This window comes from Emydura macquarii, unplaced genomic scaffold, assembly GCF_026122565.2.
Source record: "Emydura macquarii macquarii isolate MOO-44397 ecotype Brisbane River unplaced genomic scaffold, CSIRO-AGI_Emac_v2 contig_3287, whole genome shotgun sequence".
Classification (NCBI taxonomy): Eukaryota; Metazoa; Chordata; order Testudines; family Chelidae; genus Emydura; species Emydura macquarii.
In genome coordinates, this window is record NW_027133424.1 from 4864947 (window position 1) to 4877784 (window position 12838).

The 12838-nt window shown below is 43.6% G+C and overlaps 1 protein-coding gene across 2 annotated transcripts in view; it reads right to left on the bottom strand.

The window, feature by feature from the left end:
- ZBTB37 (zinc finger and BTB domain containing 37) overlaps window positions 1–12838 on the bottom strand; it is a 69800-nt gene that overhangs the window by 46986 nt on the left and 9976 nt on the right. The window contains exon 4 of one of the 2 annotated variants that reach the window (XM_067532461.1): window positions 9919–11922. The exons of the other annotated variant lie outside the window; for it this stretch is intronic. Coding sequence (XP_067388562.1) covers window positions 11434–11922 — 489 coding nt within the window. The 3' untranslated portion in view covers window positions 9919–11433. Of the gene's footprint in view, window positions 1–9918; window positions 11923–12838 lie in introns of those variants that run through there. 2 annotated transcript variants of the gene reach the window in all.

A 12838-nucleotide genomic window follows, 5' to 3' on the forward strand; every position in this document is an offset into this window, starting at 1 on the left:
GTGAATAGCACCACACATGTCCATAGGCATCCGATAAGGCCCTAGGGAGAAATGACTGTCCCTCTCTCCTTAGTGGCAGACACATACAAATGGCTGTGCTACAGCAGGGCTTCAGCCCTCTCTACAGAGAGAGACTACTAGACCCTGCACTGAAAGCGCATACTAGGGCTATGCGCTCACTCTCACACACGGCCCTGAAGTTACACCAACAAAACGTGTGGACATGCAAACAGGTAAAGGCTCAGGCAAACATACAGGGGCACGTGAAATGGGCAACTGTGCAGCTACTGGTATGTGCAAAAGCATATTTTACTGGTACACCATAAGGGCTTTTTAGGAACATTTAGACTCAAAAATTGATTTAGACCCTTGAAACGGAAGCCCTGGAACAACAGGACTGCAGGGCCCTTTAAGGACTTTCTCCTTCACAGATGTCTAAAATGGTAGTGGGTAGGGCAGCCCATTTCACCATGTGGAAACTGAACCAGTTGAATATATATATATTTATATATATATTATATATGACTGGTATTTGTAGGCTGACCCTGACTGACCACCGTCTTGCTAAAAATGCATCTTGGTCACATTTGCAATGATCATCGGCAAAGACATTAAAAAGTCTTTGTTTGGGTCGAATTCTGTGATCACCCTGTTCTGGTCCCTCTAGAATTCCATTCTCACAGCATCTCTGCTCTGGTTTGTAGGTACCTGCCTCCCGTTTAAACTGACCATCTACAATGGCTTTAACTGCAGCCACTGCACTGGCATCATTAGTCCTCCTGACCACACTGTAGCAAGGGAAACCCTCATGCAAAAAGGATTTCAAAGAGATTTAATCGTTAGACAAAGTTTGGTATCTGCCCATGGTGAGACGTGCTTGTCTACTCTGAAGCTTTCACATAACTGGGCTGGGTCCAGCTCTCTTTGAAAAGTAGCAGGTTTCTGATTGGTTGGGGATTCTGAGGTAGCAAAACCAAAACAGAGGGCTTCATCAAGCCCCATGAGAGCCATGCTGGTGGCCAGCCAATTTGTCCATAGGCTTGGCTGTGGAACCAAGCAACCAATACATGTTTGCTCCTGATGGTCAAGGTAGTAGAGGCTGTAGTCAGCCATCTACACGGGAGAGCCACACAACAGCCAAAGCACTCATGCAACAGGTGGCCACTGAAATCTTTAGAGGAAAAATTAATTGCCACGTTAAACGTTAGGCCATAGTCAGCAAGCTCCAGTACTAATGTCCCCCATGCCATCTCTGGTATATGCTGGCTCTCCTCACACACTGCTGGAGTCTCTTAACCTCTCTCCCCATGTTTTATAACACGTCCCTTACTGTAACCCTGATATCAGCCTGCCCTAGAGACCCACCTTACAAAGAGTAGGTAGTGAACGATATTAGCTATAAACAGGAAATGCAAAAAAGTAATTGTATTAGAAAAAAGTCCACAATTTTTGCAGCCAAATGTCTAGGACAAGCATTAACCCTTTAAACCAATGTGGAACATTCACACTAAATGCTTTTATGCAATCCAGATTGGCAAGAAAATCAAAACCAAGAAAAAAGGGCTATTTTCTTGTTAATAAACACTACATGATTTAAAACTCTTTTAGCACAACTACAAATAGCAGTACCCCGTACACCCTAAATATTTGAGTCCATTTGTTCACTGATTCTTCTCTGCCCCACTGGTTAGTAGGGGATATTTTTTCTTAGATGTGCATCCTCCCATGAGCCTGCATTCCTTCCATTTCACTGTATTATTACAGTGGCTCCTGCTAGAGACAACTGCACTTAGGGGTCCACTAGCATGTGCATTATACTCCCAGAAAGGCCACAAGCTGACTGCAAGCTGGAATTTACTACGGGAAGCCTTGGCCTAAAGGAATTTTCTTCTCACAAAACTGAAATATGACAAAGCTCCTTGGGGCAGGGACTCTGTCTTCCCACCTGTTTGTATAGCACCCTAGCACCATGGAACCCCCAACCTCACAAGGTCACAGTCAGAAACTGGTTAGTTTATATCTTTTTCTATTTGCCAGATCTGAAAAGGTGAGCCTTCCCCTACTCTTCACTGTCTATCAGGATTCTCTGGAAGCAGGAGATTCAAAGTGAACTGAACCTAGCTGGCAGGGATTGCCTGAGCCACACCATCCTGCTACCAGGCATTGATTATGTTGAGGAATGTGCAGTGAGTTTTGCTGACTCACACCGGTAGGTGGCTCATTACACCACTGGATATAAGAGAAGAGGGAGAAGCTTTCTAGAGGGAGGCCATCTAGGGTGTTGGCTGAGTAATTTAGTGTGAGGAACACTGATGAGCAGCCAAACCTGGAGAGAAGTTTTAAGCTATGTATATTATAAAACATAACCCTGTGAGGGGTGTGAGTTTGAACTCTATACCGTGTGCAGACTGTGTTTGTGAGCAGACTGGGAAAGACACCTGCTTACACAGACCAAACGCCATTCCATACTAATTTCCCTCTGCCCCCCACTTCCCTGGAAGTGATACAAAGTACAGTGAGATGAGAGGGCTCTCTTTCCAGTGAGAGGCATAATAACTATCAGCTGGGGAGCCTGAACGCCCAGTCCTACTGAGTAAAAACTCGTCTAAATTACAGTGATGAATGACCTATTATTTCAAAAAGGTATATGTTTCAGAATATGCTCCATAATTATCTGAATATAACAAAACCTTAATGCTAGCAGAAAGGCCATGCCTGCACCATGCAGTTTCTTGGATCCAAGTATTCTTAACAATTAATCCCGATTCACCAGCTGGAGATTTAGGGCTTGTCTAAACAGTGCCACAATGCACACTAGAAGGGTGTGAATTCTAAAGCACACCAAACGTGTTGTGCACTAACTGGCCTGAGTGGACCCCGCCAGCATGCGTACCCTAGACCATCGTAACATTGTACCGCTCATAATTATAAATGATTATTCCCTTCCGCACCGGTGCACTTTAGAATTCGCTCTCTTCTACTGTGCATTGCCACACCATGTAAACCAGTCCTTAGCTTTAGCAGGGAACTTGATACACATGCTGCAATGCCTCTCTTAGGACCCATCTGCATTATAAATGAAACAGTCACATGATAGTGCAGACAATGCTTTAGTTTCCTTCCCTAACCAGGCTAAAGCCTCGACTCAGCTGTCCTGGTGGTACAGGTGGTCTCTTAAGGAGAGTTACAGGCTGAGAATAGCACACTTATGCTATTGTTGTTTTGTACTCAAGGCAGGTTAATAACCACTTCTCTGCTATCTAATAGCCATTTCATTACTGGCCAATCACAGCAGCAGGTAACTGATGTTCTACTGTGGCTACAAGAGAGTCAACATGTGTCTACAGAAGCAATTTGCTTTATTAATGCCATTGCTTGTCAGCTCTCCCTTTCCCATCATGTCAAACAGGCATTCGTCAGTAGCCAGTAGACCTAAAGGGTGCTGCTGTCAGATGCAAAAGAAAAGCAACTTATTCCAATGCACAAAAGAACGAGCAACAGGCGAAGCCATTATACTGAGTGCCACCTGTCCAGATGCCACCTCTCTGATCTCATCTCGAGACCTCTTTGGTCAGTCACCACAATAAGATGTGTACCTCTTCTGAAGGGGCTGCGAAACCATTTTTTAGGGACTGGTGGTTGCCAGGGGTTTTATTTGTAATGGGGTAATTTGTCCCATCTAATTAGACACTCGCTATATGAGCCACACTTTGAAAAACTCTGCGACACTAGGGAAGATACCAGAGAAACCAATAAGAGATTCAATGGGAGACAGCTTGTTTCTCCAAAAATATAAATATGTAACTATTCTGGAAGAGAAAAATATAATTTAGAAATGTCTTTTTCAACCCACAATCCATTCTCATCCCTCCCTCCCCCCTCTCACCCAGTCTCAAAGGTTTCAAGGTTAAAATTGTTAAGAGATTCACCAACACTGGTTCAACAAGTCAGAAATATGGATTTAAATAAGACACCTAAGAACTGCTCAGAATTGTCACCTACACGAGGCTTTCTGCTACCAAGATGTGTCATATAGCAATCTGCAATGCTTTGGTTCGTGACCAGATTAAAAAGTAATGTTAGATTAGAATAATGCAGCCTGTTGTAATACTGAAAGGTTTATACATCCCTAATGATAACTGGAGTAAGAAAAATTCTGCTTTCCTCACCAAAGGCTTCTTTTCTTGCCACTACAGTATCACATCATATATTATCCATTGCAACTATTCCCTCTGCATACAAGATACCAAAGCGCTGGAAGGTGACATTGATGATGCAGCTGAATCTGACTGACTTTTATGAACAGGAACAAAATAAATTAAAGAAAACAGTAGTAATTTCTTCACAGTTTGGAGGAGGATAACACTACAAGAAACCTGAATCTCCAGGCATAGGAAGTAAAATAAAGCAATGAAGATTCTGGCTAGGGATATTTTGAGTTAACATTAGAAGTTAAGACTGAAGATTCGTGCCAGAAGCAGACACCTTATCTGGCATGGAAAAATGATATAGACCACATCAGACTCTCTGCTCTCAATGCACCAAATTCTGGTCCCATCAAAGTCAATGGCAAGATTTCCAGTGACTTCAATGGGACCAGATTCAGCTCTAAGACACTAGAACAATAGATCCTAGCCATTCTGCCTCAATAATACTCAGTGATAGGAAGATTCTTGTGAAGCCAACTCAACCCTAAGTATGGAAGACATACGTTCCCAGTCAGACTCCCACTCAACCATGCAAGTTTCACTGCCTAGTTCTCTAGATCAGAGGCTCCCAAATTCTTTTTTGCTGAGCCCGTCTTTGTAGATTCACGTCCCATGCTTGCCCCTCCATACCTGGGGGAAGGGGCAGAGAGGCTCAGTACTCACAGGCAGACCTGGGGGGACAGCACCCAAGGGAGGGCCGGAGGAGGGCCCATGGGTGCTGGGGCAGAGCAAGGGTATCATTATTGCCGGGGTGCAGTCTTTTGCTCCCCGCTCACAGAGTCCCTGCCGGCTCCCCAGCAGAGGGTTAACTGCCGGCTGGCGGTTGCTGCAGTGGAGGAGCGAAATGGGCAGGGAGCCCAGTCCTGGTAGCCAAAACCGCCTGCCCAGAGCCCCGTCTGCTTTCCCTGCAGGAAAGGGCCCTCTCCTGACCCTGGCCTCATCCTGTCCTCGCACCCCCCAATAACCTCGTGGTGCCCCGACCAGGAGGACATGCTGCGCAGTTTGGGAACCTCTGCACTAGACCTTCTGTCCTTTTCTAGCTAGCATCCCAGATGCTTCAGATCTATCCTCCCAAACTCCAGGCTCTGTATCACCCATTATGCTGGTCAAAAGGCTACATTTTCAGACAGCCTTTTTAGTATGCACTTCGTTGCTCATTCATGTGCAACAATGTGCCAAGGTAACTGGTAATAGTTTAGAGATGGGAGGACTCCCCTGGCCAAAATGTATCACCCACTTGAAATGGGGGGGGAGTGGTTCTTGATTTACAACCAGTTGAGGTTCCAGTTCCACTGGCTGTGGTACAACATCATCTCTGGACTGCTGCCTTTTTAAAAACCAATGTATTCTATTCCCCAAGCAGCCCTACAAGGCCTGACAAGGATTGCGTTCAGACAACAGCTTGTAGTGTTTGCATAGTATTAGCTTCCATTTGGTTACAAATATATATATATATATATATATATATATATATATATATATATATATATATATATATATATATATATATATATATATATTTATATATAAAAATTTCCCTTGAATACAATGGCTTAAATAATAAACATTTTCTGCTCTCTCTAAAGCCTTCCAGTTAGGATCATAAAACGCTCTACAACCATCAATGAATTATGTCTCATGACGTGTATTCACCCCTATGACTATCATCATCTCCATTTCAATGAAGGGAAACTCAGCTATAGAGACTTGCCCAACGGCGCACTCAGTCCATCAGTAACAGAGCTGTTCAAAAAGCCCAGATTTTCTCACTTCAGATCCCAAGCATTAGCCACCAAGTCATCCTCTCATGAAAGAGAGCATTAAGGGAAATATTTTTCTCTGACAAACTTGAGTTACACAAAACCCCAAACTAAAAGCACAACCAATTTGACGTTCCAGGAAGAAGCAGCATTCCTCTGGCTTCTCCTATCCCCAAAATATTTCAGCAACAGCAAGCAAAGCAGTTAGCAGCACTGAAAATGGAAATGATCTGCGTGCTCTAATTGCACCTCTAAATTAGCAGGCACCCTGGTGTGCAAAACAGCAGATTTTATTAAAGTTTAACTAATATAGGTTTTATGGGTGCTAATTTTTGCTGTTAATTAAAATGCATGACTCAAAGTATCCATCTTATGAGCTAACTTGCATTAAAACTACGTCTTCCAGATCATTTTTCATTTGTTGATCAGCTTCTGCAGTAGCACATAAAAGTCAAGGCCCCGGCCCTCCAAAACAGATCTGCATAGACAGATCCCCATGTAAATCAAATGGGTTCCACGCAAGTGCCAAGGGTCTGTTCTCTTAGTTCACTTGCAGGATTGGGGGTCATATTTTTAAGTTAATTTATTGCTGGTGAAAGGCATGGGACTGACAGCACTGGAAAGTGAAATCATCTGGATGTCACAGGGTAGGTACAAAACAGAACAGCAAGAGAGAGAGCATTTCCCAGTACTGCCCTGTCAATTTGTTCCAACCCTGATCTGGAAGGACCATATGTTGAGTTACATGTGTCCTGGTTCCATGCTCATTCAAGCCACAGTCTCCCTTCTAAGACTTTTGGAAAGATTGCCAATTAGTTTCAAACATATTTCTTCCCCTGAATAACTGTCAGAGGGGAACAAATTTTAATCACTACCCATCTCAGCGAGATTTAAACCAGTGATCTAGAAGTGAAACAATCCATTTTCCATTTCTATTTAGTCATCCAGGCCTTTGAAAGCTGAATTCTACAGAAGCTGGCTTGAAAAATTTGCCAAAGACCTAACTAGCTAGAAGACTAAACCTACTGACCAGAATATGAAAGATGACCAATGGGTGCCCACCAAGCAACTCCAGGGGCAATAACCTGATAAGAAGCCCAGAGAGTGATATGAAAGATAAGTAGGGGCTGCCCACCAGCTCAACTGCTTGGATTCTTATCAGGTTGCTATCCCTGGATCCTGGTAGGAGGCTCTATCTTTTGTATCAGACACTGGCTAGGAATGCAAATACATTTTGTACAGTCATCCTCCATCCTTCTCTAACTGGCTGCTGGAAAAGAGAAGCAGCTCTCTTTTCCCCTCCTGCAACTCCAGAGCCTCCTGGCTGTTGTAAGAGTGTGAGGAAGAGATTGCCCTTTCCCCAGCCTTCTTTCGGTCCTCCTCCCTGGGAGGAGCTATAGGGTGCCTGAAAAGCAGCAGCACAATGTTGACATGTTTCTTGTTTTTTCCACAGCTATTCACAGAAAACCCAGCAGCAGCAAAACTGTCCAAAGTGGCAGTAATTTTACTCTGCTGCAACTTGGCAAAGCTTTGCCCAGCAGTGAAAGGACCAGAGCTTTCTGCAGACTCAAGGAAACCCCTGCATCGGTTCACATTTGGAAGGTTATATTTGCAATCGTCAAGAACTAGAAACTTTTTTTTCCCCCACTACAGAAAAACTATATTCTGCAGAAATGGATGATCCATGTTCCTCCCTTGCCAGAGGCATGTAGGCAATTGGGATTTCAAGCCCTGGTTCAGAACTCTGACCGAAATGTTAATTACAGAAGTATTAGTATATGATAGAGCTCTTACCTACACATCCCCCTTTAAATCACAGTTGAAATCACAGTTTGGCAAAGGTGAAAAGTTGCAGTAACACACTGAAATGCAAAGCCAGGTCCCCAGCTAATCCAGGATAAGTCTCTACTAGAAAAATATTTCCTTTTTTTCCCCCAACATCAGTGCAGCTGCAACAAAGGTATAACTGCCAGTATACACTGACCTAAGATTTTTATCACTGCGTCATGAAAAGCTGCTCAAAGCAGCTGCACCTTTGCTGAAAAATGAGTATTAATTTTCCTATATAGGCAGGGGCCTTGTCATTTCTATTATCCCATCTTGGCCTCATTTGTTCTAAGAAACGGAACCACTAGTGATGATAATTTTAGAAACAGACCTTTCTGAGCTGGTTTTCAAATTGCTAGTGTAGATGGGACTACACAGTTTTCAGCATTATTACAGAAAGCACTAGAGACACCAGGATCTCCGTGCACACAAATATACACACATACATGTTCAGTAAATGTACAGAGAGTATTAATGATTCCCACCTCCCATACTTTACACAGACCCTAGCTACAAGCTATAAACTTCACCTTAACAAGGCCTGGGCAAGAATATTGGCTTTCACATGCAATCAGAAACGGTTGGTTGTACAGCAGCAACTGCTGCACCAAAAAAAAAAAAAAAAATTCGTTCACAAGCTTTATTGTTATTTATTTTGTAGACTAGCCTAGGCTTAAAAGTAAAGAACAATTTCATGGCTCTTGCCTGGCCAATTAAGAGGAGTGAATCAGCAAGCAAGGAGGTGCTGATAGGATCCTATATTACTGGGATCTCCTCTGTTCACAGTATCAATACAGTGAAAATCTGTTCAAGAATCTCAGAGCCCTGCCATACAAACAAGGCATTCACTATTTCATTTCAGCCCTTCATGGCTTAATCTTGATGGATTCGTTGCCATCTGCTTCGGAGAAATTTTGCTTGTATAGTAGTTACTGCACCTTCATCTTTCTCTTCACAGCAAGCTCAGCAGGGAAACTTTCCCACTATATATATATATATATATATATATATATAAAATATATATGTATATAAATAATTTTATGTTTTATGGTTGGTAGTATTTTAAAAGGTCTAGTTTAAACACTTAAAATCTTTTAGGTGACTAGAAGTATTTTCCGATGCTCTCTAGTGTGAACGGGATAGTTTGGGGTTTTTTTTGGTAAGTTCAAAAGCTATGACTAAAGCAGCACATTCTGCGCATCTCCATTTCCCCTCATTCTGGAGAAACCTGCACTGACAACCACCTCCCTCCTTTCTTCTGCAATTTCAAGCACTCTTAAGGTGTCCAGTCCTATTTTGTATGACCTTCACTAGATCACTGAATTTTGCTGGTCCTGGGGAGTTATTGCTGAGAACAGTTTTCACTGTCTTATGCTGCCATTTGACAGGTGGTATGACATCAATGGCAATGTTTTAAATAATCAACAGAACTGTACATTGCACCCATCCTACCTCAGAACACCCCAAAGCTTCCCTCAGAGACAGCATCCTCACTCTATTCTATCACGACCCCAGCAGATTAAAACTGCTCTTTCCGATTGCCCTCCCCTACATTGCACGCACAGACTACAGCAGCCTTCGCTATCTGGGAAAGAGATGGGCGAGGCAGCATGACCCTTACATTACACAGAATGAGAATGGATAATAATACTTTGCCCTTCTAGAGATTCTTCCATCCAAACATGCTGTGAGGTAGGGAAGTATTATTATCCCCATTTTACAGATAGGGAAATTGGCATAGGAAAATTTGGCTTGCCTAAGGTTACACAGTAAGGATGCATATACACAACAAAAAACCAAAATCCCATGGCAACAAGTCTCAGAGCCCTGGTCAACTGGCTCAGGAGGGGCTGCAGGGCTAAAAACAGCAGTGTGGAGGTTCAGACTTGGGCTGGAGTCTGGGCTCCAAGACTCTTCCTCCAGTTTGAACCCAAACATCTACATTGCTTTTTTTTTTTTTTTTTTTTAAACCCCGCAAGCCCAAATCAACTGACCAGGCTCTGAGACTCAATGCCACAGGTCTTGTTTTGCTGTCGCTCAGAGAGAAAGAGAACGGAGGCCTCCTGTCTGTCAATTCTGTGCTCTAACACCAAGATCATCCTGCCTCCCTATAAAAGCAGAACAAAACATTTACACTGTTTTTCAAATGCCTCCTTGCTCCTCCCACTAACCTGATGTTCCTCCTTCACCAACATACACTATGCTCCCTCTGAAGACAGGATCCCTTCAGGCACAGCCTCTCCTAATTTAAATCTGCAATAGCAGTATGACCAGCAGTTCATTCCTTTTTGCACTTACATAAAACCCAGCACCAGAGCCAAAGCAAATTCTTAAACTATTGCATATTTTAAAAGGGTATCAAGACATTTGCTTTTTTGAATTTCCACCTATGTACCTGTACTATATTTTTAAACACATACATAAGTGCAAACACATCTGAGGCATGTCTCTTTGGGTTTTGTAAATTACCCTTAACTTCCGAGTTACTTGGAATATAAAACACTATGTATGTGCAAGGGACAGAGTTACAATTACTATAGGAGCAGCAACTCTGAATTTCCTGAACCATTATGAGGCGTTAATGTAGGATTTTTTGCATTTGAATTATATAAACTTATCAAACTAGTACATGGAGACATAGTTAAAAACACCCACCCATGATCATTTCACTGGGATTGGACTGTTTCGATATACAGTATTGCTCTTATGTAAGACCAAGTGCAGGGGAAGCAGAAGATGACTTTGGTAGTCAGCCTCTAACTCGGCAATTCATCCGGACAAGAAATCTCTTCCTAACTCTTGGCAACATTTGAAGAACTGCATTGTGCAGAAACTGGTCAGGAAGTTGGAGTGCTCTGTGCTATGAATACTAGGAACAATAAGCGTACCCTTCCCAAATCCCCTCCCCACAAAATGTAGTCAAGTCTAATGCAAACCTCACAGCTGCTAATTTCACTTTCAGTAGCCTAAGCGCTTCAGATTTTGCTGACCTCTAGAATACTGCTCAAAGGCTTTGGCCCACTTTTAACAAGCAGGCAGAATGCCACACGCCTGGAAAGGGCAAGCAGAAAGCCCTAAAATAATGGTTTAATTAAAATTTTAAAAAAGAGAGACACACCAAAATAAGACATGATAAATACACTCAGGCAGGGCAAGTTCCACCAGGACAGTGATATTTCTTTAACATGACAACTACCTGGGAAAAGGGGAGGGTAACTGTTCCTTTCCCCTACTATCCCATGGGATGGACCAGCAGCTGTTGTGAAAACAGACACCTGTGCGCTGCACTCACTGAATTTGGGCCATTACAGCCAACACCACCACAAAGACCGAGGTGCTGAGCCAAAATGCTGTCAAGAAATAAAATGACTGCTTCTCCTGGATCGCTACTGACTATATTAAAAACATTAAAAAATCCTGTCGATCCCTGAATCGGAAGTCGATTGACCCAGTTTTGTTTTTTTTCCCAAGGAGCTGAGGAAAAGGGGAAAAGCTTTTAGCACTTTGTTTTTGTTAATCTTCTGTTTTGGCAACATCCCGCCCGGTGGTGGCATTGCACTGATTACAGTACCAGCCTGCCGTCTCGGTGCTGACTGCTTACAGCCAAACGGGAAGAGGGTCCTTCCCCACAACCCATTTCAATCTGGCCCAGTGGTAGACACAGACCCTTGCGCTGTCTCCCCCGCCACAACAGCTTCCTCCTGTGGGGGAGACTCTTCCTCAGCCTGCCCCCTCGAGGTGACGGTGGTCTCAGGGGAAATGCTGTGCGGCCCCTCCAAAGGCACACAGCCAGGGTGGTTTTTGCGAAAGTGCTGGTTGAGGATGGCCTGGAAGGGGAAGCTCTTGCCACAAACGTGGCAGTGAAAGGGCTTGTTGCCTGTGTGCTTGCGGATGTGGTACTCCAGCTGATCCTTGCGTGTGTACTTTTTACCACACATGCGGCAGACGAAGGGCGTAATGCCCATGTGGAGACGCATGTGCCGGTCCAGACTGCCTTTCTGGTTGAAGGATTTGGCGCAGTAGATGCAGGTAAGCCGTGGGTTGTACCGGAACCACCGCTCAGACACTTCCTGTTCACGGAGATACTCAACATAACCACTCACTCCAATCATGGCTGACTCCTCCACCTGGGGCAGGCACATTAAGACAGAAAAAGGAAGAGTGTCAGCTAGGAAGACTATAAGAAACAGGATATTTTTATTCCTCTCTTGGGCCTCAATCCAGTCAAACACTTAAGTATGTGCCAAATATTGAACTACGTAGGACTACACACATGTTCAACCTTAAGTACACGCTTAAGTGCTTTGCTCAATGGGGCTTTCAGTCTGAAGACTAATAGATCACCAGCTAAAAGGCATCGCTGCATGTCCCCCTTTCCTAACTTGTTCACTGGGACCTGGGAAGATAAACATGGCTATCATCAGCATGGCTTTTGGCAGAATCAAGTTCTGGATCAAAGGTACCAATGCTGCGTTAACTGTCTGAGAACTTGGACCTTTTATTAAAATATTGGTAGTTCCTTTTTCAATATTACTTGTAAAAAGAAAAGTAAGTAAATGGACAGAGGGTTAGTATGATGAAGGCAAAATAAGTGTATGAAAATCACATCTGAAGGTCTGAAGATACTTCACAGGCAATGAATTATATCTCACTAATGGGCCGTGAAGTCAGTATTATCCCCACTTTCCAGATGGAAACCTTACATGATTTGCCCAAGGTCACAAAGCAAGGAACAGCATGTGGATCTCCTGATTCCCCATTATCTTTTTGAACTAGAAAGAAGAGTAGCCAAGAGTGGCTCTTTAACCACAAGCTTGGAAGCTAGGACAGCCATGTACATTGCTATTCCTAGCCAGCTACCACACTCAGACTGAACGGACGCAAATCCACAGTCTCCTGGATACCTGCACTCATATCAGGAGGGCACAGCATGGGCATTTGAAGTGTTATGCCAGTTTCATAAGATGCGAAATCCAGATAGGTAGCCCATGTAACCCCGGAAGGGCCATCCCTTCAGCAGGCTATTCTAGTGCCAGATGCCTC